General features: G+C 43.5%; 1 protein-coding gene across 3 annotated transcripts in view; it reads right to left on the bottom strand.

The window, feature by feature from the left end:
- The window catches only part of CPAMD8 (C3 and PZP like alpha-2-macroglobulin domain containing 8), a 140,593-nt gene that overhangs the window by 78,377 nt on the left and 36,662 nt on the right, over positions 1-25,554 (bottom strand). For 2 of the 3 annotated variants that reach the window (XM_048831323.2, XM_048831322.2), the window contains exons 1-10: positions 17,900-18,135; positions 14,446-14,597; positions 12,726-12,748; positions 5,883-6,048; positions 5,673-5,725; positions 5,046-5,063; positions 4,331-4,385; positions 4,064-4,177; positions 3,027-3,111; positions 27-135 (exon numbers count right to left, since the gene is read on the bottom strand). In XM_048831323.2, the coding sequence (XP_048687280.1) occupies positions 27-135; positions 3,027-3,111; positions 4,064-4,177; positions 4,331-4,385; positions 5,046-5,063; positions 5,673-5,725; positions 5,883-6,048; positions 12,726-12,748; positions 14,446-14,597; positions 17,900-17,982 (858 nt within the window). In that variant the 5' untranslated portion in view covers positions 17,983-18,135. Of the gene's footprint in view, positions 1-26; positions 136-3,026; positions 3,112-4,063; positions 4,178-4,330; positions 4,386-5,045; positions 5,064-5,672; positions 5,726-5,882; positions 6,049-12,725; positions 12,749-14,445; positions 14,598-17,899; positions 18,136-25,554 lie in introns of those variants that run through there. The other variant, XM_048831324.2, reaches the window with a different exon arrangement.

Raw genomic sequence — 25,554 nt, 5'->3', positions numbered from 1 at the left:
GCAGCTGATTTAATGATTCCCCGCACCTCTATGGTTTTGAGGACAGGGTGTCCCACTTCATGCCTGTAGTACCCCACTCCATTTATAGTCATGTTGACAGTTAACTTTCCTGTCACTGGTTTCCCAAACGTGTATCTGAAAGAGAAGAAGCAAGATAATGAAAACCTCAGATTGGCTCCTCTCCATTTCCTTGATTAACCCCATGCTGGACCCACAACGCCTGCATACCTAGAACTCAGAATATAAAAGTCACCACAAGAGGCTATTTCTAAATGTCAATGGTTAATATCTCAGTGAAGGTTTTTACATTAGAAACTTCCAAACAATTGATCTAAACTAAAACTAGACTGAGAACAGAAAGATCCTGTCTCCAGCTTTGCAGGCTTCTGTACACAGTGGCATCCAGACTAACGGAGACTATTTGACTTGAAAGTCAGATTAATCTCAGGCTCCATCTGTTTTATGATTTTTTTTAAACTCAGCACAATCTTCTTCTAATTTCTATATATTTTTTTCTGTTGAAAAAAACCCAGCATGTAGGCTCCTCCCCAATACAAACATTTCATGTTCATTCTGAGAGGAACAGACAGCTACTTTTAAAAGTTTCAGTGGAAACAGTTCTTTTTAAAATTTAAATAACAGCATCTGCAATTCAGACATAGCAGTCTTATGCCAGCATAATGATGAGAAACAGAAGGTGAAACTGAGCAGTCTAGGACCACTCTCCTAGACAGAGTGAAATGCAAAAAATAAACAAACCGCAGAAATGGTGGAAAGTGCATTCAGTGTTTAAATCATTTCACGTTTAAATTATTATAACAACAAAGATGACTTTTTTCTCCTACCACGCCACTCTGAACTTGAAAAGGGGTCCCTTTAATAGGAAAGTTTATCTGTGCTTAGATGAAAATTTTCTTTCTTTGAGCAATAAGGTCTACAGATTTGTTATAATGGGTACTTCAGCCTGCTTGTAGTTTGAGGGCAGAACTAGACCTGTCAGTCACTGGCAGCAGGGGACTGTCCCACCCACAGAAATTCCGCTCTGACTTCATTGAGACAACTTTCACAGTCAGGGTGATTCTATTCTACTTTTCTAAATTAGGTATATTGTATCAGTAAGGCAACAAGACTTCTACTGAAAAAGAGCATTGGCTAAAGCCTGGATGATCAATATGTACCATTTGATGAATTGGTGGCCACATGGCTGCCAAGCAAATCTCATGACAAGAAATATGATTCTTCTGCCCTCAGATTGTCAGTGTTCCCAGTTCCCACAGAGCAGACTTTGATGCTTGACAAAAGAAAGAGTATTTCTTGCATTTACTTTGGGAATGAATGCTATGACAGTTGTGAGGACTACCTCTCTGAATTAAGAGTACAATACTAGTCTCATCTGAGAGCGCACAACTCCATAAACTCATCTGATTGCAAATAAATAGTTAATTGGAAGTCCACTTTAATGGATAGGAAGTATATGATACCTCCCACAATTACTTAATTGAGAAAGTGTTGTAAGGACCAGAATGAGGTTCCAAAGTTGTGCTTTTTAACTTTGGAGGGGCTGGAATCAGGGGAGGTCTCCTAAGAGGGTATTTAATGTCAGGTTTTGTACAAAACTTTATTTTCTTGAACATAATGAGAATATTATAGTACAGAGACTTGATCTTTTGCTTGAATGTCCTCAGGTATCCATAGTAGAGGCCTCTTGGAGGAATCCAAGGCTATGTTTCACTTGTCCAATATGGTACTTTTATTTGCTGATTTACTTCTTTTATTTGCTGACTTCCTTCTAGAGTCCAAGAGTGATAATCACTTCATCCCTATATCCATTTTGAACCTAATGTACATATTGCAATAGCAAACTTCCTCTTTGAGGTAGAGACACTGAAATATCCAATGTTAGGTGAGTCAGGCTGTAGAGAGCTACAGCCTCTTCAGGCAGAAAGGCATAAACAAACAGTGCCAAGCTCCTCTCTCCTTCCTATCTTTTGTATGGTCCGGGGGAGCAGCAGCAAAGGTGGGGAGATATATAGCAGAGATCTTGCCCAGCTTTGGAGAGATCATCCCTTACCTCACATCCTAGGTCCTGACATATGGAGAGGCCACAGGGCACTTTATTGTTGTTTGCAGATACCAGAAATCAATCACCAGTCAATCAAAATTACTTTCAATAAATGAGGATACTTCTGGCTGCAGCTTCCACTCTGTTTAATCCAACTTCTGCCATGAAAGCCTTGGTGTTCTTCCAATACCTGCTAAGGGGGTGAGGTAGGAGACACAGACCATTCATTTTGCCTTTGCCATCCTCAGCCTAGCTCGCTCCCTGAAGCCTGCAGGGGCACCAGCTGCCTCAAACACCTCAGAAGTAGAAACAGAGCTGAGGGGAGCATCTCCGCAAATAGCAAATGCAATCCTGGGACATGACTAGGAATTAGATGGATCTATTATTGAGCCTAACTGTTTGTCAGAAATTTGAAATAAAGTTTGGAATTTTCCTCAGAAAAGCTCTTCAGCTGGGAAGGATGGATGAGCCACCCGGGGCTGGGGAAGCCAATGAGACAGCAAGGAACTTCAGGAGATGAGGCATTCCTGTGCTGGCAGTGACTGACAGGTCTGGTTTTGCCCCCAAACTGCAGGAAGGCTGAAGTACCCATTGTAAAGGATCCATGGACCTTAGCATGATGACGAATTGCTATGGTGCTAAGCCAAACATCAGAGCAGCTTCCTCCTCTTCCAGAGACTTTATGCATAAAGGATTTGCTCAACACACAGTACAGCATACCATAAGAGATGTGTATGCGATGGAGGAATTAGAAACTTTATTACGGAAGCCAGGAGACCACGGGTATCTGAGCATCACATCCAAACGTTCAGTGACAGGAAAATCATCTGACAATGCTCCAAAGTCATGCTGGAAAGTTTGGAGGATGAGACACATACTCCCTCTGAGCTTAGATGATTGCACCATCCCACAGCTACACTGCAACCTGTAAAATATGGGACTGTATCTGTGGCATGTCCCCTACCTGGCATGGACAATTCCCTTTTCACAAGTTGCAAGATCTCGGATATAGAGAGGTGGGTCAATCAACAGCTCAAATTTTGGTAACACTAAAATGGAGCAAAAAAGAGAAGAGGTGTTTTACAAATATCTTAGCATCCAGGATGTATTAACAGCTATATATCTCTGACAAGATCCCTTCTTGTGGTTGGAGCACTGCAGGCAAGGTGAAGATGCACAGCCTTGAATAGAGAATGAAAGCAACATATCAATATCAGCTGATGCATCAAACCAGCATCCTACTAGCAAGGTGCTATTAAGTAACCATTCCCTGGAACGAGTTAGTGATCAGCTGCCCCACATCCATACATCACGTTCCCATATGGAGGATCCGAGCTACAGAACTGAACCCAAAACTTCGTTTAGGGGTTGGGTTGCAGGCACAGCGCTTCGCTTCTTGGAGCCCGGGGCAGGAGCACCTTGCATTACCTGCAGTACCTCCCATCGTCATTTCAGGAATAGGTCTGAAGACATTCAGAGACTGGAACAATGAGCACAGTATAAATACCTCAGTGGACAGGGTCAGATATTGCACTTGGGGATCTGGGGGGAACAATCTCCATTTCTCATCAGCCAGAGGGACTCTGAGATAGGGCAGGGGGCATTAAGAGCAAAAATAAGAGCGGGGCGATGATTAGGAATTATGAGTCCCAAGATAGGATCTTATGAGGGAAGGAAAAAACTTAGTGACTGACTTAAAATAACTTTAACAGTTTTTCCAAAATAAAGTGAAGTCTTTGTTACCTATATGCATGGATTGTGCCACATAATGATGAATATAACCCCCTTTATATTATAAAAGATTATATCAACTAAGAGTCTGGTTAAATTTCAAGAGTCCATTTCCTGCCACATGTTACATCTGACAGGAATTTTTTCTCCTGGAATTTTTGATACATCATTTCTTGATTATTTCAACTCAACTCAAAAATATTTCATAATGTCAGTATTCTGAATATTTTGGGGATTATGATCAAAGTTGACTTGCAGGCAATAACTCACCATATTTCTGAACTTCAAAGGATTTGTTGTATGCGTGCCCTTGCATTTCAGCAAAGATGAACCACTCGCCAAATACTGGCTGATCAGACAAGGGGAAACTCATATTTACAATACCTAGGAGAGAAGAAAAGACACTTTGAGCCCTCTCTGAATATCAGACAATCTCTGTAAAGGTTTATTTCAATAAAACCACCCAAAAGGCAGAAATTAAAGTTAACTAGCAGAGGAAAATAAAGTTATGCTAAACTGTAACAGGTAGAAATTTACCACAACAAAATGGCTTCAGATTGCTCCATTCTATCATCCGAGACCCCCGAGGATCCTAGAAAATTGTTTAGGACAAGAGACATTATCACAAAATAGGCAAATTTCACTAGTACTTTTAACTGTCAGCCTGCAACAAACAATTTCACTTTCACACAAATAATTAGCATCAATCTGCTAAAAAACAATAATAATCCATTGCTTGGGCTATTTTGTGTCAACACTAAAGCCAGTCAGTCAGTTAACAAAAGTACAGACCATGGTGTCAGCTCTTCCATTTCTTGTCAGATAAAGAAATTAGTTAAAAGAGGATGGTCAAAGAAAGGGTCCCTCATTCCCTTCAAAACAAAGAAGAAAGGGAGAGGGGTATATGAGTAATCTAGTAAGATCTCTTCATCTCCATGCATTTCAAATGCGTCCATTATCATAAGTCTGGGCGCAAAGAGAATCATATTACCCAGCCAGGTGCAGCATAGGAATGTATCTGCACAAGTAAAATAAGAGAGATGGGTAAGGTTGTTATATTCATAAACCCCAGTGGATGTAACCAATTTGTTCAGTTTTCCTTTGAAAAGGCATTTATGGGAAAACATTTCTGAACTCCAGGCAGAGATGGTGATGATAGATTTGGCAGAGCATGAACTTGTGACCTGCTCCCTTCAGAGAGGCCACAGTGACCCTGTATAATGATGCCACTTGCTAAATGGTGGATACTCACGACTATGTAGGCTTCAATCTGAAAGAAACAAGGAATAAAATCACCCATGAGACAAAGCCATATTTTTCTATCTTGTGAGAAGCTGTGAGACTGGCGCAAGTAGGGTACCCCACAGAGTTTCTGGCCCCTGCATGTTGGTGCAGAAGGGACACGTAATAACCACTCATCTGAAAAAGCAGTTTAGTCAAACAACCATTTCACTCAAGCATCTGACTTGAAAACTAGCCCTGCAGACCTCTGCTTAAGTGACTGATCCTGGCCTCTGGATGCTCCCATAATATCAGTGTCGAAGTACTAGTCTCTCAAACACTCCTCCTCCACAGCAGCTTTGGCCTAATTATGTTTTATTGCATTACAGTATTACACCTACACAAAGCAATTAAAGATTATCACTTACTCCTACCCTTTGGCTACAATGTGGCCAAATTCAGAAACTAAACTTAAAACTACAACATCTTAGCAAGCACATGAATTATACCACCCCATAGTAGGAGATACCAGAGTAATTGAAGATGAAGGGAACAGCCACTCACTACATTGCTGTGTAACTCCATGTGTGTGTGTGATAAACAGGAAATGCTGAACTCTTAAGACATTTTACTATGGGAAGGAAAGCTATTCGCTTACCTTCTCATTGATCGGTCGCAGGTCAGAAGTGACCATAAACAGGTTTATCAGCACTAAAAAGGGAAAAAAGGGAAAATTCATCAATCATCAAAGCTGGTACTCAGCAAGAGTTGTGGTCTCAGGGATTATTCTTAAAAGGAGTTCTGGTCTAAGTATTAAAGTTTTTGCTTGCAAAAGTGTAGACTGTGAGGTTCACAGAGGCTACTTTACCTTTCTGCTTCGGTTTATAGACAGGCTTGTCAGTCTGGATGAACACCGATGACCCTTTGCTATCTATGGTTACTGTGGTATAGTTATGAAAGATGTAACCTTCCTCCGTTAGATGCCTGTTTCCCCAGACTTTTAAATGTGCTTGTCCACGAAGCCCTGAAGGCACCTAGAAAACAGACCATGAGGTGGGGAAGAAACAGGACTTGAAAGAGTCTTTGTGCTTACAGGGGAGAACACAGAATGGGAAGGGACCTCGAGAGGTCATCTAGTCCAGTCCCCTGCACTTAAGGCAGGACTAAGTATTATCGTGGTTTATTCATGTCAAAGCCTCAGCAGCAAAACTGATACAAACAAATTACCACCCCATCTAAAGATGAAGGGAAGAGACACCCACTAAATCTGTGTGTGTGTGAGAGAGAGCATGCAGTCAGTAGAAAATGCAAAACACAGACATTTTAGAGTTATAAGGCAAGCTTTAAGAGAGGCATAGTTATGTCAGTAGCACAGCATGAAGCCCTCTCTCCCTTCCTCCATCACCCAAAGCAAAGCAGTCTCTGACCTGCCTATGCATCTCCTGCTGACCTGAACTCCCCCAATTCTAGCTAATCAGGGTTCAAGAATTAAGCAGTGAAATCTTCCAACAGTTTAAGATCTTTACCCTGTTTTTAAAATTAGGGCTAAATTGATGTTAAAAAAAGAGCCCATCATAATTGTGTGCAACTTCCAAGAGCAGGATAAAGGGAAAGAGGTGACCCAAGGTAATTAAATTTTATTATCCCTAACGGGCAGCAAAAGTATACTTAACACGACCTAATTGAGGAGTCACCCTAACTTAACCTCACTTGCTAAGCAGGGAGGAGTGATGCCAAATCCAAGTGAAAGTCAGAATGGTTGGGGACAGATGTTACTATTTGGGAGCATGGACTCTGTTTAAAAAGTGTCCTAAATACCATTTGATCCTTTACTTCCAGCATTTAAAGACAGAACTGATCAGAGTCAAATAGAATCCTTGTGTCTGCTCAGGGATCACGAGGCCTGAAATCACTGATGAGCAGGTAGAAGGGGATAGCGTGCAATGAAAACCAATGCAGACGATACAGCAGCAGTGAGTTTCCTCGCTACCTGGTGAACTCACTACGAGTTTGCTAAGAGGTAGAACCTCAGAACGCTGCTAGAGGCAGAAGCAGTAGCAAGTGGCAAGCAGAGAGCGGTAGGAAGCGATCACAGAGACAGTGGTGAGCAGCAGCAAAGATGGCAGAGACCATAATAGCAGGAAGAAGTCGCACTGCTCAACCCCCTTTCAGGGAGGTGAACCCCTGTGAACAAACCCTGAATTCTGGGATTTTTACTTCAAACAACCGGGAGTGGGTGCAGCAGGGGAAAAGGGGAGTGGTGTGTCACAGGAAAAGGGGAGTGGTGTGTTACAGGACATTCACTCATCAGACTTCAACACCACAAGATGGAAAATGGAGGCAAAGGACTATTGCCCAAGATACTGTGGGGTGGGTGTGAACTCGTGGTTTGCATACTTTTGAAACATTGTTATGGTGTTTTCCCAAATTAATGCTGAGTTCCTTCTCCCTTTTAATAAAAGTTTTCTTTTATTATACACAGACTCAGTACTTGTGAGAAGGCAAGAATTGCCTCTTAGAGGCACCTAGTGGTGGTGTTTGGTTTTCCCGGATTTCTGGGTGGAGGTTCAAAAGCCAGGTCTGTTTTGTAACATTATGAGGAACCACTAGATATTGAACCCAGCCCTTGTTGCTGTCGACACCACTTGATGAAAGTGATCACATATAAAAAAGTGAGACTCAGCCACACCACCAAGTTAAACATTTTATGCTCCTCAGAATTGAGAGTAGATTCTTTGGATGCTTGCTAACCCTCTGGGATATGCCCCAAGTGTTTTACATAGGGAAATAATTAAGCATATTATAAAGTATATGGCATCATTGAAAGAAATTACACACATTTGCACACTCACTCTGTTTACAATTATCCCTTTGTTTCATACATATGAACCAAATACACAACAACAAAGTTTCTTTAGATAAAAATACAAATATAAAAAAATCTGTCACAGAGTGACATTATGATACCAGTTCAAGACAATTTAAAACTGAAAGGGAGCAGTACACTGCCTTTATCAAAGTATGAAATCAGTAATGACTGATTCAATACTTTGTGAAATGTATTCAATAGTGAAATGCAAGCTTTGGGTGAACAAGTCTACAGAGGCTTCTTTAACTACGGATATGAGCTATAGCTCTCCTCACATTAGGCCTTCTTACTGTGAAAGGATATGTGGTAATGGAGAATGTGCATTTGGATAAGTACATTGACCACATAAAAAAGAAGGAGAAATGTCTCAGACCCCTCCTGCAACCAGATTCCCAGGCTTAAACACTGGACAGAACAGCATGAATATCAGTCACAGGCAAACTGCAAAGCAGGAACAACAAACCTTGGGATATGACCAAAAAGAGGATTGCAGTAGGAATATACTATCAACCCCCTGACCAGGATGGTGACAGTGCCTGTGAAATGGTCATGAAGATTAGAGAAGCTATAAAGGCAGACAATCCAATAATAATGGGGGATTTCAACTGTCCTCATATTGACTGGGTATATTGCACCTCAGGGAGGGATGCAGAGTTAAAATATCTAGACATCATAAATGACTGCTTCTTGAAGCAGCTAGTCCTGAAACCCACAAGGGGAGAGGCAATTCTTGATTTAGTCCTAAGTGGAGCACAGGATCTGGTCCAAGAGATGAATATAGCTGAATCACTGATAACAGCAAACATAATGTAATTAAATTTAATGTCCTTGTAGGGCGAAAGAAACCCACCACAGTAGCACTGAACATCAAAAAGAAGAACTAAACAAAAATGCGTAATCTAGTCAAACAGAAATTAAAAGGATCAGTCACACCGGTGAAATGCCTGCAAACTGCATGAAGACTATTTTAAAAGACCACACTAGAAGCTTGAACAAAATGTATAACCCATTTTTTTTAACAGAGGACCCCGCAAAAAAAAAAAAGGGTATCATAGCTCAACAGCAGAGTAAAAGAGGCAGTTAGAGGCAAAAAGGCATCCTTTTAAATTTGGAAGTCAAATCCTACTAAGGACAATAGAAAGGAGCATGAACTGTGGCAAGCCAAGTGTAAAAGTATAATAAGGCAGGCCAAGAAATAATCTGAAGAGCAACTAGCTAAAGACACAAAAACTATCAGCAAAATTTTTTTAAGTACATTATAAGCAGAAAGCCTGCCAAACAGTCAATGGAGCTACTGGACAATCAAGGTACTAAAGGAGCACTCAAGGAAGACGAGGCTGTTGCAGAAAAGCTAAATGAAATTTTTGTATAGGTTTTCACTTCAAAGGCTATGGGGGAAATCCCCAGTCCTGAGCCATTCTTTTTTAGGTGACAAATCTGAGGTACTGTCCCAGATTGTGATGTCAGTAGAGGAGATTGTGGAAGAAACTGATAAATTAAACAGAATAAGTCACCAGCACCAAATGGTATTCACCCAAGAGTACTGAAGAAACTCAAATATGAAATTGTAGAACTACTAACTGTGGAATGTAACTTCTCTCTTAAATCAGCCTCTGGACCAGATGACTGGTGGGTAGCTAATGTATTGCCTATTTTTTAAAAAAGGCTCCAGAGGTGATCCTGGCAATTACAGGCCAGTAAGCTTAACTTTAGTACCAGGCAAATTGGTTGAAACCCTAATAAAGAACAGAATTATCAGACATATAGATGAACAAGATATGTTTGGGGGAAGAGTCAACATGGTTTTTGTAAAGGGAAATCATGCCTCACCAGTCTGTTGGAATTCTTTGAGGGAGTCAAACAAACATGTGGAAAAGGTTGAGTCAGTGGATATAGTGTACTTGGACTTTCAGAAAGCCTTTGACAAGGTCTCTCACCAAATGCTCTTAAGCAAAATAGGCAGTCATGGGATAAAAGGAAAGGTCCTCTTATGGATCAATAAGTGGTTAAAAGATAGGAAGCAATTAGTGACTGGGCAACAAAATGGCAGATGAAAATCAATGTTGATAAGTGCAAAGCAATGCACATTGGAAAAAAAATCCCAACTATACATACAAAATGATGGGGTCTGCATTAGCTGTTACTGTTCAAGAAAGAGATCTTGGAGTCATCATGGATAGCTCTCTGAAAATATCCTCTCAATGTGCAGCAGCGGTCAAAAAAGCAAACAATGTTAGGAATAAGGATAGATAACAAGACTGAAAATATCTTAATGCCACTATATACATCCATGCTACTCCCCTCCTTGAATAATGTGTGCAGTTGTGGTCGCTCCATCTCAAATAAGATGTATTGGAACTGGAAAAGGTGCAGAAAAGGGCAACACAAATACTTATGGGTATGAAACAACTTCCACATGAGGTAAGATTAAATAGACTAGGATTCTTTATTTTAGAAAAGAGATGACTAAGGGAGGATATGAAAAAGGTCTATAAAATCATGAATGGTATGGAGAAAGTGAATAGGGAAGTATTATCTACCCTTTCCCATAACACAAGAACTAGGAGTCACCCGATTAAATTAATAGTCAGCAGATTTAAAACAAACATCAGGAAGTACTTCTTCACACAATGCACAGTCAGCCTGTGGAACTTGTTGACATGGAATGCTGTGAATTCCAAAAGTATAATTGAGTTTAAAAAAGAATTAGTTAAATTCATGGAGGATAGGTCCATCTATGGCTAGTAGCCAAGATGGTCAGGGACCCAATTCCATGTTCTGGGTGTCCCTGAACCTCAAACTGCTAAAAGTTGGGACTGGAAAACAGGAGATAGATCACTTGAAGTTGCCCTGTTCTGTTCTTTATCTCTGAAGCATCTGACACTGGTCACTGTGGGGGACAGGATACAGGGCTATACAGACCATTGGTCCTACCCAGTACGGCTATTCTTATGTTCTTATGCCACCACACCAGAAGAGAGACAAATAATCCTGACAGATTGCCATCAAGATAGTTGACCATATGGTAAATCAAAGGCTTTGATTTACTTGTAAACCAATTATAGGTTTCTGGATGCAGTGAAGGTATCCGTGCTCTGTTGCAGCAACACATCATAGCTCTTCCTATGAAACACTCAGGTCTGCTGCACAGTAAAATGCTTCCATTCACATGCAGTAATACAGCACTGCATATGAGAAAGAAACGCCAAATGTGCTGAACTACAACAAAAACTACTGCAGTTCACCAATAATATTAGGAAAAACTTTAACAATAAGGGTAGTTAAGCTCTGGAACAGGCTTCCAAGAGAACTGTGGAATCCCCATCATTGGAGTTTTTTAAGGATAGGTCGGACAAACACCTGTTGGAGTGGTTTAGGCATAGTTTGGTCCTGCTGCAGCGCAGGGGGCGGGACTAGATGATCTCTCAAGGTCCCTTCCCGCTCTACATTTCTATTATACTATTAATACTCAAAGCTTATATGGATTTATTCTGGTCTGGATCACACAGTTACAGTGACTAAAGCAATGAAGTATCCAAACCCCACAGTCCTACATGCTTCTTAAAAGTGATGTATTGCCAATATTCCAGAAACATGTCACAATTCAATTACTGTCAGATTTGTTCCCCACCCTCCATCTCCCATTGGAGATAACTACCCCAAAGCAAGCCCTGCATAAAATAATTAGATCCAATATGTTAACACTGCACTTTGTCTTTCACTCCTACTCCAGTCTGTCACAGCAGCAGTGACAAACGTTCATAGAAAATCATGATCACATTATATACCAGAATAGCATATTTAAACACCTCTTATGGAACCAAAGGTTTTGGTGGCACTTAAAAATACATATGGCTTGGCTTTATTATTATTAAATTTATATCCAATATTTCAGAAGTCTGGAAAATACAAACACACCTGATATCAGCATGGAAGTAAAGGGAGACCATCTTGCAAAGATGACATATGAAGGGCCTGCTTAGCACCTCTATTGCCATTTACACCTGTGCCAAATGGGTGTAAAATCACTACCTCCAATGCAAGTAAGTGGTGAACTCTAATTTGGTAGCATTTAAGGCTCACTTGGCACAGGGGAAATGATTTATGCAAGATGCAAAGCAGGGGGGAATCAACCCCAGGATGTCCTGATTATGTAAAAGACAGACTTAAATCCCAAAGTCCTAGACATTTGAATGAAGCTCAGATGTTCCATTTATTTAAAATTCATATGATCTCCTTATATAGGTTCATAGTGATTTTTTGTTATGTTTTAACAGGGTTTTCTACCTTAGTTGCATTTAAATTAAGCATGGTGATTATTTTACCTCACTATGGATTCTCCGTGGCCATAAAGGTAACTTCCCCATGTTTCTAGTGCAGCCAAAGTTAATATGGCTGAATTTTATTCACTCCCTGTTGCGTTGCAGTATTACCAATGCCAGAAGCTCAAACCTGCACAAAGCCGGGAAAGAGTCTATGTAGCAACCGAAGATCAGTAGGAACGTGTTATTGCTGGAATGATTTCCAGTTGATATAACCAGTAATTTCTTGACATGTTTTGAGAACTTCTGTGTACATCCTGTATTCCTTGTCACTTATATATCCTACACAGCACCACATCTATAAAATAACCTAGTCATGAATTTGTTATTGAGCAATCACCCATATAAATTGCTCCACTCTTGCATATATAATTCATATGAAACATAATCCTGAAGGCTGCACAAACCAAGGTATTAATTCAGTCCTAAATTGATTCTCATTTTCTTTGGCTGCTAATTATCTAGGAGTCTTAGAGTATTCTCTCTCCCCAACCCTATATGAACAACACCTGACACTCACCTGAAGCTTGATTGTCCCTTTATCTAAGAGAGAGAGAGAGAGAGAGAGAGAGAGAGTGTGTTATGGCATTGTGTTATTCTTTCTGAGTTAAAGCACTTATTTCTAAGACAAGTAGGGCTCAGAGGAGGGAAACCGTCATGATGCCTCCAACTGACAGATCCCCTGATTGTGGTTTGATTTAGCGGAAATATTTTCTTCTGCACTGTGCAAAGCCATCAGCAGAGGTGGGGTGGGGAGGAAACCATATATAGCTGGGCTCTTTAGTATAAACTTGGCCTGACTGGGTATGTTCATTCATAACTTTTTCTCAGAGTAAACTGCAAAATGCTCTATGGTTAGAGTACGCAACTAAGGTTGGGGGTTGGCCACAAGGAAGCTTACTAGAATATTTTGCTGCCAAAGATCTGGCCTTTCCTGCGACTTGAATCATCCTCATTAGACACCCATAAAGTCTATTTTGGTTGCTATGTCTTACCATAGTGAAGATTTCTGTTTAGCATGTATCACCCACATGTACAAATACCACACCCTTCTATGTAGCCAGCACAGCGCAGCTCCCTGCTAACCTGGGACCTAAAATAAGAGTGATCCAATTTGCAAGGGGAGAAGGAGAAACATAAAACCGGAGACATTCCTTTAAGGAAAGGAAACCTCTTTTAAAGGGGAGTTTTTCTATGGATCATGACTTCTTTCACTGGATTTATGCATGTATTCCACATTAGTTATAATAAAGTTACCCATATAAAAGCCAACTAAGATGCCTAGGAACACTCTTAGGCCCACCAAAATCTGGTTCTCTCTTCATGGAGGCAGCTTCAGCCCATAAATTTACAGGCCCTGCCAGACCCAACCACCTCTGGATCACTCTTCTTTATCCCACCTCAGAAGCTGTTTTACTCAAAGCTTATGAACCAAGAGGGTAGACTTCAGAGATTTCCTCAGCTAGTAGGCAGTCATTAAGATCACAGCATTCATGCTTCTCCTGAGCTTTGCACAGAGCAGTGTTAAACATAACGGTAAAAATTACTGTTGATTGTCTGAGACCAGTCTACATTACAGCTTCCATCCTTGGTAGCACTGCTGAGTACCATTTTCACCAGTGTAATTTGTTTTACACTGTAACAAATGTGTTAAGTGAGACATAGTCAAAACCCCTTTTGTCTTCCCAGACAGGAAAGATGGATTTGTTTTTCAATCCTAAAGGGTATCTAGTTGCACCAAAGTTATCACCTCTCTCGCTAATGAAGACGAAAGTCTCCATGATGGATCTTGAAGGGGGAGAATTTGCCTCCCCACTAAATTCAGATTCAGGAGTCGAAGAATTCTGATGTTTTTGCAGAGATGTCATATTCTTCCTCAAATTCAACCTTATTCTCTTATCCTACATATAGTTCCTTCAGCGAGAAAGCTCAGGCTTCCAATGGAAATCCAGATATCCACTTGACCACTTGAATACTAGTGCATCACCTGCATTTAAGCTCTCCATGTATCTTAGTATTTCAAAGGCATCAGTGTTGATCATTTCAGACAACCATGAACCAGAGCAAAGCCAGTGCAATCAAAGCTGGGAACATTCTGCACCAATAAATGGTTTACAAATTATTATGGTTCCAGCTTCAGCGTTAGTAGAAACCATTCTCTAAAAGATGCTGAAGAGCTCCCCACAGCACTTTGGCTTGTACACTAGCCCTTACTCAGTTTCCCATAAATGAGAACTTACCCAGAACTGCTCCATGGCCTCGTGCCACTGTTTCTCCTTTGACCACTAGATGAATCTGGACTGTTGTTTCCTTGATTGAGTTAAAGATGGTCACACTAACAGCTTCCTCTACGCCTGATCGGAAAACAGAAGGTGCTGCTATCAAATAGCCCCTGGGAAATAAGGTTGGAAGTGGACAGTCAATGAAAACATCAACAAAATGTGAGGTGATCAAGGTGCCAAACAGCATGAAACTATTTAAAATATTAACATTGAGAAAAGGGCAAAATATCCTGTAATACAGTCACCTAGAGTCTGCCCCTAGGACAGCCACATTGGCAACATGCCATGACTTAACCTAATATGCATAAAATGGAGCAGATTTTAATATGGCAATCTTCACTGGCTTCATCTACTTAAAAAAAAAAAAAGTGACTGTAATGTTCCATCTTGATCCAACGAGGAGAGGTGGGCCATCACCATAGGAGTTTTGTAGTCTCTGAAGATCAAATCTTCATATTAATAATGAGAGCAGCTTCCAGCCAATCTGTAGAACACTTTTACATGTTCACACTTTGGGCACCATTTCCCTTGGACCTCACTAATAATCAAGATAGCAGTTCCTGATATGTGTACATTAGTTAATGCTCATTTGCAAAGAGATTCTGTGAAGTTACAGTTTACATCAGCATGCTACCCAAAGAATTCCACATGACAAACATCAATAGAACAAATAAAGCAACAAGCGCTAGCTGTAAATGTGTGACTTGTATCTTTGGCTTATATATAGGATACTAAGTATCAACAAAAATAAGTATTGTACTAATTAGACTTTATAGTACTTTGAAATCAGCACTAAGCTCAATTATTTTATATCACAGCAATATATAGCTATTTCTCAACTGTACTTTATCAGATATATTCACATTTATAGAACTGCAGTCACATTGCCATGAATAGGAGCCTGAATTACTGATGCAATTCAACTATAGTGTACTAGTATTGACATCCTAATTATACATACTAACACACAATTAAGTACAGTTCACTGTATATGAAAAGGTGATTCACACTGAAGAATTTGGTGACATCAGTCAGAGCCCTCCAGTTTAACATTATATATAATGCCCTATTCTTAAGCACTTTAGACCAAATTTTTAAAAGTGACTAATTATTTTGGGTGCCAAACTTAACACACCTCAGAGAAACCTGAATTTCAGAAGGTGGGTGCTTCAGCACTTTCTGAAAGTCAGGCTCAATTGAGGTATATTAAGTTAGGCACCCACAAAATTGAGGCATACAAAATCATAAGCCATTTCTGAAAACTTTGGCCTTAATTTCCCCCACCTCTGCCTCTCCCCCCAACCTCTGCTTTAAAAGAGGAAGCAGAGGTTAGTGGCAAAAGCTTAGAAATGGGAGTCAGAAGATCTGAGTTCACTTTTCCAGTTCTGTTCATCACTCAGCTTCTGTTAAAATGGCTACATCTTGAACAATGTGTTACCCCTTTTTATTTTTTAATTTTAAAAAATCACAGCTTTGGAAGAAGTATTCTAATAGGCCCACTTTTGCTTTTAAAACTGCCCTGAAAGACTTCACAACCATACATAATAAAATTTTGTGTACAGTTACGATGGGAACGCTTATGATCTTCCCATACTGAATGGCACCATGCCATAAATTTATAGACTGTATGCACTATAGTCTCTTGCATTACAGTCTCCAGTGTCTTTGGGGTATGATACTGTAAGCAATACATTTATATCCTCTTTATGACATCATACATCTTTCTGCTTCTTCCCCCCCAAATGGAATTTTTTCATAAGATAATTTTTCATGTCACACACTTTAAAACATATTTCAGCCACTTGCCTCACTATGGTTCCAGCAGTTGGGTCACTTTAGTCCATGATTAATTATCACTCTGGGATGAGGTTGATGGTGTTTTACAGCCCCCAAGTCACCTTTTAGCAAATTCCAACCCAGTGTTTCTCTCTCAGCAGGCCTCATTGCCATGGAGATCCCATTACACCCAACATAAGTTCAGCTCTCTATGGTAGTTCAGTCAGATTGCACTGGATACTTAGAACTTAAAGAATTTGAGAATAAACGTCCTGTGGCCGCAAGTTTAAAAATTCACCAGATTGCTACCTAATCTGCATATCCTTGGTAAGGAAAACACAGCCAATCTATTTGGAGGAGAGAGAGACAAAAATTCATTTGCATCCAGTACTAAATGATTACTTTCAAACTTTTACTGGACAAACTTCTGTTGGGGAGAGAAGCTGGTCCAATAAAAGATATTACCTCACCCACCTTGTCTCTCTAATATCCTGGGACCGACAGGGCTACAAAAATATTGCATATTTTTAAACTGTCACATAAATATTGGTCTGCAGTAACATATATGAAACATGTGTATCCACATCATTTTAAGCAATTCTAACTTTTTTTCTGGAATATCACTTGTTGATGTGGTCTTTAAATTAAGTCATTTAGTCGTGTTGTACTTGAAAATTAAATGTTTAGCTTGGATACTTCTGACGGTAACTTGACAGATCATGCAAGAACTTTTGACTAATGGCTCTGCCAGGTTACACTAAAACTTGGCAGGAACTGGCAGGATGTGAAATATTTTCTAGTAAGCAAGAGAAAATAGGAAGTCTTCATGGCATCTAGTTAAAGCAGCTATTCAGTGTGGACTGGTTACAAACCAACGTAATAAAACAAAGCAAACCTCAATAAAAATTAAACTAAACAAAAATAATGCACAGGTACTAACTGTGTACTCAGTCTCTATAAAGCAGATGAGAAGATTTTCACAGAAATTAAAAACAAACAAAAACTCCTCAGATGATTTTCCATGCAAGAGAGTTTCACATGTTCTTCCAGTAAACACCTCCTTCCAGGGCAAGTAGCAGTACCTCAAACTATTGCAATAACTGGTTAGCAGATCACAGCTCATATTTAACATTCCATATTCATACCATTGCATTTAACAAGTATTTGTACATAAATGCCCCGCAACGTTGTGTTTAAGACCTCCAAACAAGTATTACCCGCCCTCTCCAGGGTTTGGATTTTTGCAGAGACAGCCGTATGATGATTAACTATCAAATATATTTGTTTCCTCCGGCATATTCCTCCAGTTTGCGACCCTGGCTGAGGTTAGTGGGAAGAGAATTTTGCATGAATCGCTTTAGGGTTATTTGTGTTGTGAGCCGTCATTTAACAGCTCCTCACACGGGTATAAAGGTTTCTCCATCTACCCTCCTTACCTGCAGGGTCTGCTCCGTGCTGGGGGAAGGAAAAGGTGGAGGTGTTATGCCCGGAGAAAGGGGTGGCATTGCCTCGAGAGCTTAGGGGGCTCCCCACATGCCAGCGGCAGGGAGCGATGCCCCAGAGCCAGGCTGCAGCCCTGGGGTCTCTACCCGGTGCCCCGGACGCGGTGGGGGCGCTGCCCCAGGCCGGTACTTACTGGCTCTCCGGGGGCTGAGCCCCGCACAAGCTGCAGAGGGGCAGGAGAATCCACCAGGCGCAGCCGGGCTCCTTGGGGGGCATGGCGCTCCGGGGAGCGGCTCCTTCCCCCAGGGCTGGTAGCTCTGCAGCCCCAGGCCACGGCGCGCTCCCTGCAGCCCGAGCCCGGCCGGGCAGGAGCCCTTTGTTCCGGCGAGTGCAGCCTCAGCTCCCGGCTCCCGGTCTCGGCTCCCCGGTGCCTCTGGCCGCCGCCCCCTGGCTCCCCCCGCCGCGTCCCCGCCCCCGGGCCGCCCCTCCTGGCCCCGGTGCCCGCTCGGCTCCGGCCCCGGCTCTTTGTCTGCGGCTCCCCGCCTGCTACTGACAGCATGGACCGGGGGAGGGGGCTGGGACCCCCGCGCCTCCCCCTCCCAGCCCCTGGGGCAGCAGCATCGTACCCCCGCCCTGCCCCTGGGCGGGCTCCCCATCTCCCACGCAGCCCGCCGCCCCGGGCAGGAACCGGCCTCTGCACGCGCCCGGGCTGAGACCGCCTCGCTCCGGTCCCCTCAGCCCGGGGCACGGACCCCACACACCCGGGCGTCTCTCTCCCGCCCAAGCCCCGTGCAGTCAGGGGTAGCCCGCTCCCACGCAGCCAGGGCACTGGTCCCCTGCACTCCCCAAGTCCTGGCCCTTGTCATCCCTCCTGCTGACCCCCAGATCCTCCCCTCAGTCCCCCCCCTTTAGCTCTGCCCTGTCAGCCCCAGCCCTGACCCTGTCACCCCCTCAGCTCTCCTGCCCCAGTCACCCCGCCTCACCTCAGCCGGGACCCCTCAGCTCTAGAACCCCCACCCCCCAGTCACCCTGCCTCACCTCAGCCGGGACCCCTCAGCTCTAGAACCCTCACCCCCCAGTCACCCCGCCTCACCTCAGCCGGGACCCCTCAGCTCTAGAACCCTCACCCCCCAGTCACCCCGCCTCACCTCAGCCGGGACCCCTCGGCTCTAGAACCCCCACCCCCCAGTCACCCCGCCTCACCTCAGCCGGGACCCCTCAGCTCTAGAACCCTCACCCCCCAGTCACCCCGCCTCACCTCAGCCGGGACCCCTCAGCTCTAGAACCCTCACCCCCCAGTCACCCCGCCTCACCTCAGCCGGGACCCCTCGGCTCTAGAACCCCCACCCCCCAGTCACCCCGCCTCACCTCAGCCGGGACCCCTCGGCTCTAGAACCCTCACCCCCCAGTCACCCCGCCTCACCTCAGCCGGGACCCCTCGGCTCTAGAACCCCCACCCCCCAGTCACCCCGCCTCACCTCAGCCGGGACCCCTCGGCTCTAGAACCCCCACCCCCCAGTCACCCCGCCTCACCTCAGCCGGGACCCCTCGGCTCTAGAACCCTCACCCCCCAGTCACCCCGCCTCACCTCAGCCGGGACCCCTCGGCTCTAGAACCCCCACCCCCAGTCACCCCGCCTCACCTCAGTCGGGACCCCTCGGCTCTAGAACCCCCACCCCCCAGTCACTCCGCCTCACCTCAGCCGGGACCCCTCGGCTCTAGAACCCTCACCCCCCAGTCACTCCGCCTCACCTCAGCCGGGACCCCTCGGCTCTAGAACCCTCACCCCCCAGTCACTCCGCCTCACCTCAGCCGGGACCCCTCGGCTCTAGAACCCTCACCCCCCAGTCACTCCGCCTCACCTCAGCCGGGACCCCTCAGCTCTAAAACCCTCACCCCCCAGTCACTCCGCCTCACCTCAGCCGGGACCCCTCAGCTCGAGAACCCTCACCCCCCAGTCACTCCGCCTCACCTCAGCCGGGACCCCTCAGCTCGAGAACCCTCACCCCCCAGTCACTCCGCCTCACCTCAGCCGGGACCCCTCAGCTCTAGAACCCTCACCCCCCAGTCACTCCGCCTCACCTCAGTCCTCACCCCCAGCCATCCCCCTAGGTTCCAGATCCTTCACTCCCCCCAGTCACCCTGGCTCACCTGAACCCTGAACCCCAGCCCTCTGGCCTGGGCACTGACCCTTCCGCTGTAGCACCCTCCCCCCCAGTCACCCCGATCTTACCTAAGCCCTGACCTCCAGTCCTACTCTCAGCACTGACCCCCACAGTCAGTCCCTTATCCCTACAGTAAGGACCCCTGTATCAGCTAAATTCCTGGTACCCTCACACACACCACCAAGAACCCCAACCCCCAGGTACCACCCTCCCACTCACTGGAACCCATCGAACCTGTCACCTCTCCTCCCTTAACATTGGCCCACAACTGAAGGGAGTCCTGGGTCACTAGGAGAATGTGAGCTGCCTTGACCCCTTAGGGCTGGCTGACATCCCATCTCTTTGCCTGTCAATATGCCAGGGTGTCACAAACACACTGCAAGAACTGCCAAAACTCCCATCCTCTCAGACCACCTGAAGCTCATCAAACCCAAGGCAAGGTCACAGTGCAAATAGCTTCTCTCCCTTCATTATCTAAATCTAGAAACGGACACTGTGCTTGGAGAGGTCTCATTAAGCATTGTTATAGAGGAACAACCAGATTAAAGAGTTGTTACCTGACTCACAGACCAGTGCCGGGATTGTTGCTATTTGATTTTCTCCATCTCTAGGCCCTAAACCTAATCTATCCATCTCCATCCCTAGATCCTAGACAGTAGCTAAAGTAGATTGAGACAGGAGGGGGAGCTCTCGCTGCACCTACCATGGAGGAAAGGGAGCTGTGTGGGAGCACTGTTTAGCAAAGCAGGGAGAAGCTGGGGAACTCCTATCTCAGCAGAGGAGGGGGTGCCATACTTCTCCCACAACTGCCTCTTTGTTTAATTCTTGATTCTAGACTATCCCATCTCGATTCATCCCTGGATCCTAGTATCTCTCTGTCTCTACCTAATCCATCTCTATTTGTATTTGCTGTTGATCACTAGGAGATGCTCACATTGTCTACCTTTATTCAGTGTCAGGAGGTAAGCTCTTTGGGGCAGGGACTGGTTTTTATGTATGGTATTAGAGAACACTCCAAAAACAAACTAATACAATATTACAATATTTTTAAAAAAATAGAAGTTGTAAACAGTAGATATTCCTCCAGCCCTTGTTAACAACAGGGAGAGGAAAGGACAGAGCATCCATATCCAAGACACTGGTGGTATTTCAGGATCATAAAATAAATGTCCTGGTCCCCTGTAAACACTGGAAGCAAATGAGTGCTCCAGTCCATAGAAAAGGACCTAATCAAGTCTAGATCAGTTTGGCTAGAAGCAGTCTCCATAAAACTATGCCTTTCAGGGCAAATCACTTCAAGGCAGCATATGCAAAATGCATCAGTCCCAAGAGAAAATGAATAAACAGCACAAGGGACATAGGATTGGTTTCCAAGATATTAATAGACTGGAAGACTCATGGAGCCAGGTGCATAGAGTTTACTTGGCACCCAAATGCGTAAGAGGAGAGGCTATTTTCCCTTCCAGTTTTCACAGTGACAGTTGCTGTGTTCCAGATTAAATCGATTGAGAATGGATAATATCACAGTTTAATAAGGATTTTAGCGATCTCTTTCATAATGTTGACTACCCTGTTCATAAATTGAAGAGGAAGGATGCAGAGAAGATGCCAGGGTTCGTTTAGCTGTCATTTTTCATTGTGACCTTGTGGTCTTGTCATGTCTGTAGGGAAGGGAGATAGGGAGGGAATGCTGCCTTGTGCTATATTGTGGGTCTGGGATGCAGCTCAGTGCTCACGGCCACATAGGGTATAAAAGGAGGCACCTAAGAGCAGGAGGAGAACCCCAAAGTCTGGTGTGAGATCACTCATCAGAGCGAAAGGATTTGGCCTTGGCCAGGAAGAGTTCCCATTCTAGAAGACTGCAGGTCTGTGGCATGTGAAGGATGGAGCAGATTCTAAAAGAGATGATGGAAGGAGAAAAGGGGGCAGTCTTTAGAGGGAAGTAAGAAAGTTCAGTTTTGGCAGTGGTTCATCCAGGAAGAGAAATGGAATATAGAGCCTTTTGCCATTAAGTCACTGGTTCAAATCCAGCCAAGATCAGTAATGCCTAAATGCCAGACTTTCCAGTGGCCTCTGTTAAATGAGTCTGGTGATGCAAGTCTGGTTCAGAGAAGACAATTGTCACCATCACAGTTAAAACTACACTGCAACCTTGGTAGCAGTTTCAGTACAAAAGACAAGGACTTAAGTAGGCCTTGTGGACTGAACTGCCATCTGATCACTAGTGATGGTCCTTCTAAGCAACAGTTAAACCACATTGACAAGGCGGTAGGGAGAAAGTTTCTGCGGTAGCTGCTCAGGCTGGTCTGAGGATAAATAGAGAACTTTCTTCTCCAGAGCTATTAACCCTGCACCTTTCACTAGTGCTAATTTTATGCACACAAAGCCTTGGATTTCCTCGTCATTGGACATTCTGTCTCCTATGGGAGTCTCTTGCTTCCTGGGCTTGAAATATTTGAAAGGACTGCAGAAGCAGCATATTTCCCCCTCCGAAAAACTAGCTCAACAGCAACATCTCTAGTCAATTTAGGAGTTGTGCTGACGGGGCCCTTTTTCTGCCAAAAGCATAGTAGTCACAACACATGGTGGACTTCAGCCTTCTAGATCTCTGCGCTATACCCACCCAGGAATAAATTAATCCCCACTAATTCATTTTTTGCATTCGGAATAAGTTATTTTCAAGCACCATAAAGTCATTTTGAGGAATTAATGACTAGCAATTGGGAAAAAAGGGAAATTCTGTAATCTCCCATTTCTTCCTTAGTCATCCCAGTCATTTCAGTTCAGAATTCTTTCTTTCTGTAAATATTTGATATGGGCTCTATTATTGTATTTAGCTGAAAGGGCCCTTCTTATCCCAAACCCAGCTACAAATCAGAGCCACTTCCTTGTTTGCCACATGATCTTGCTCATTGGAGCATTTGATTAAGCTTGACCTTTTACTAACTCCTAAAATGATTTCAGTCACCATAAATCTAAGGAGGAAGCACCTAGGTGAATGATTAGTGGGCCAGTAAGTTTTCTGCCACTCAGTCACTCCCCAAAAATATAGTCATAAAAATATTGACGAAAGCTATTCAACTATTTAAAGAACAGAACCTGAAGTTTCAGCATATTCCGTGCATGAATCATAGAATATTAGGGTTGGAAGAGATCTCAGGAGATCATCTAGTCCAATCCCCTGCTCAAAGCAGGACCAACACCAAGTAAATCATCCCAGCCAAGGCTTTGTCAAGCCGGGCCTTAAAAACCTCTAATGATGGAGATTCCACCACCTCCGTAGGGAACCCATTCCAGTGCTTCACCACCCTCCTAGTGAAACAGTGTTTCCTAATATCCAACCTAGACCTCCCCCACTGCAACTTGAGACCATTACTCCTTGTTCTGTCATCTGCCACCACTGAAACAGACGAGTTCCATCCTCTTTGGAACCCCCCTTCAGGTAGTTGAAGACTGCTATGTATGGTGGGGGATGGTTCCAGACTGATGTCTGGTTTCATCTCTGGGGAATGATCTACTAATTTTTAATATAACCCCCGTAAACATTAATTGGTAAATTGTTTAATAAATTCACAGTATCCTCTATAACTGATGATACATATATTGCTAGATGTGGCTTCATTTTCCTGGTCACCCTACCCTACCTTTGGTTATTTCCTTATGATTTGTGGTGAGGCATATTAAATCTAGAGGGAAAAAAAGACAGCAGATAAGGTAAATGTAAAGATTTAGAGCGACATTTATGAAGCACAGTTAAGAAAAGAGTTGGCTGGTACTTAAAGAGCTGCAACACCCATCTCTTAAAAGCTCTTTTACGTGCCTTTATATCAGGTAAAGTACCAAGCAGCCTAACAAACGACGATCTCTAAAGTCAATGGGACTATGCACACTAGCAAGCACGAGGTTGGGTAGTAAGTATTTGTAGGATTGGGCCCTAAAGTTGTATGGTTTTCAGAGTAGTTCATTGTAGTTGCAAGGCAGAATGGTCACAGCAAGGAACACACAGGGAATTCAGAAACTGCCCTAATGTCCCATATTGAATTTCCTAAGAAAAATGCAAGGAACAGAAATTCTTCAGGGAATAGGGGCACCAACCTACATTATATTCCAATCTTCTGCAAATGGCTTTGTTGGGATGCACAGATTCACCATTTTAAAATAATTGAGAATATTACTTTTTTAATAAATAAATAAATAAATAAATAAAAATAAATAATGCAATACTCCATCATCTATACCCAGGAGCAAGTGCCTGGGGATCCCTCACTTGAGCGTCCGAATGAGATCCAGAGTCACAGATACACTCTAGTCTCAGATACATAGTTCACCTTTGTTACATAAAATAAAGTAAAAATGGATATTTAAGCCCTTTCAATAAGTGGCCTATAACAGTGGAGTTGCTCACATTTCTTCTATATTAATCTTCCAAGACCCCTGTCTCTTCCCCCAAAGTCCCTACAATGTCAGGGATCCCATTTTTCAAACAAAACCCAGTAGCACACACATTGTGTGGTTGAGATACTGGATCGCTGGAATGGGTTGGCTCCATTTTGAGGACAGAAAAGTTATATGAAAATTACTTGACAGAGGTGTCAGAGGGAATCCCAACAGGTGATTACCAGGAACATCAATTTAAAGAGATTTTCAGAATATTTTATTGTGAAAAATAGAAGTTATTCATAATTAAAACTCTACTACTGAACTTTAGGGCCCCAAAATTGAATTATACATTACATTAACTAAAAAAAGAGTGTGATTGACTGCCGTGCAGCATATCTCAGAAAGTATTAGTGCCCAATTCCTGTCACCATTATGCTAAGTAATTGGCTTTCATGTGACTAATCACAGAGTAAGGTACTATTCAATGTAGTAAGAATGTCAGTAACACACTCTCAGTGCTGAGTGTGAGGTCTACAGGAACTGCTCACAGCCTAGGGAAAAAAAATAATCAGGAATTCTTCTAGCAATAGCTCAGATGCGGGACAATGTCCCATGGCAGCTTTCAGCTTATAAACAGCTTTTCCATGTAAGGTGAATCCATTCTGCTTGTGGTCCTTGCCACTTGGGCACACGTGCTCCCCTCTTGTTCACCTCATTGTTCACACATCTTCACATAACAAAACACAGCATGAGAGCTGCCAGGGCACTGTGTTGTTTGCATGAAATCCAATACATGCAGGGAAGAATGTCAGAAAAGGCCTCAGAGAACATCTTCCCTCTACTTGTACAAGGGAAGTCATTCTCTTCTGACTTCTACCATGTCATAAATGTATGACCATAGACCAGGGGTGGCCAAACTTACCGACCATCTGAGTCGCATACGACAATCTTCAGAAGTTCAAGAGCTGGGGTGCACCTGCTGGGGCGCCAGCCCCACGGGAGGTGCTTCCCAGGGCTCAGGGCTTCAGCCCTGCTCCTGCTGAAGCCCTGAGACCTCCCCTCCCCACTGGGCAGAAGCCCCTACCCCACCACCCTGCTGCAAGGTAGAGATCTTGAGTTCTCCCCCTGCCCCCCACCCCCAGCCTGATAGGTGAAGAATGGGCAGGGGCTACGGGAGCCACACTTTAATGGTAAACGAGCCGTCACCCCTGCCATAGACTAACATTACTGTTACTTTTTAGCATGATACTAATATTGTTTGGCATTATCTAGTCATTTTCCTGTGTAGAATTAAATCAAACAC

This window comes from Caretta caretta, chromosome 25 (assembly GCF_965140235.1).
Source record: "Caretta caretta isolate rCarCar2 chromosome 25, rCarCar1.hap1, whole genome shotgun sequence".
NCBI classification, from domain to species: Eukaryota; Metazoa; Chordata; order Testudines; family Cheloniidae; genus Caretta; species Caretta caretta.
Note: the sequence above shows the minus strand (reverse complement) of the source record. Positions and strands in the feature narration are given on the sequence as shown.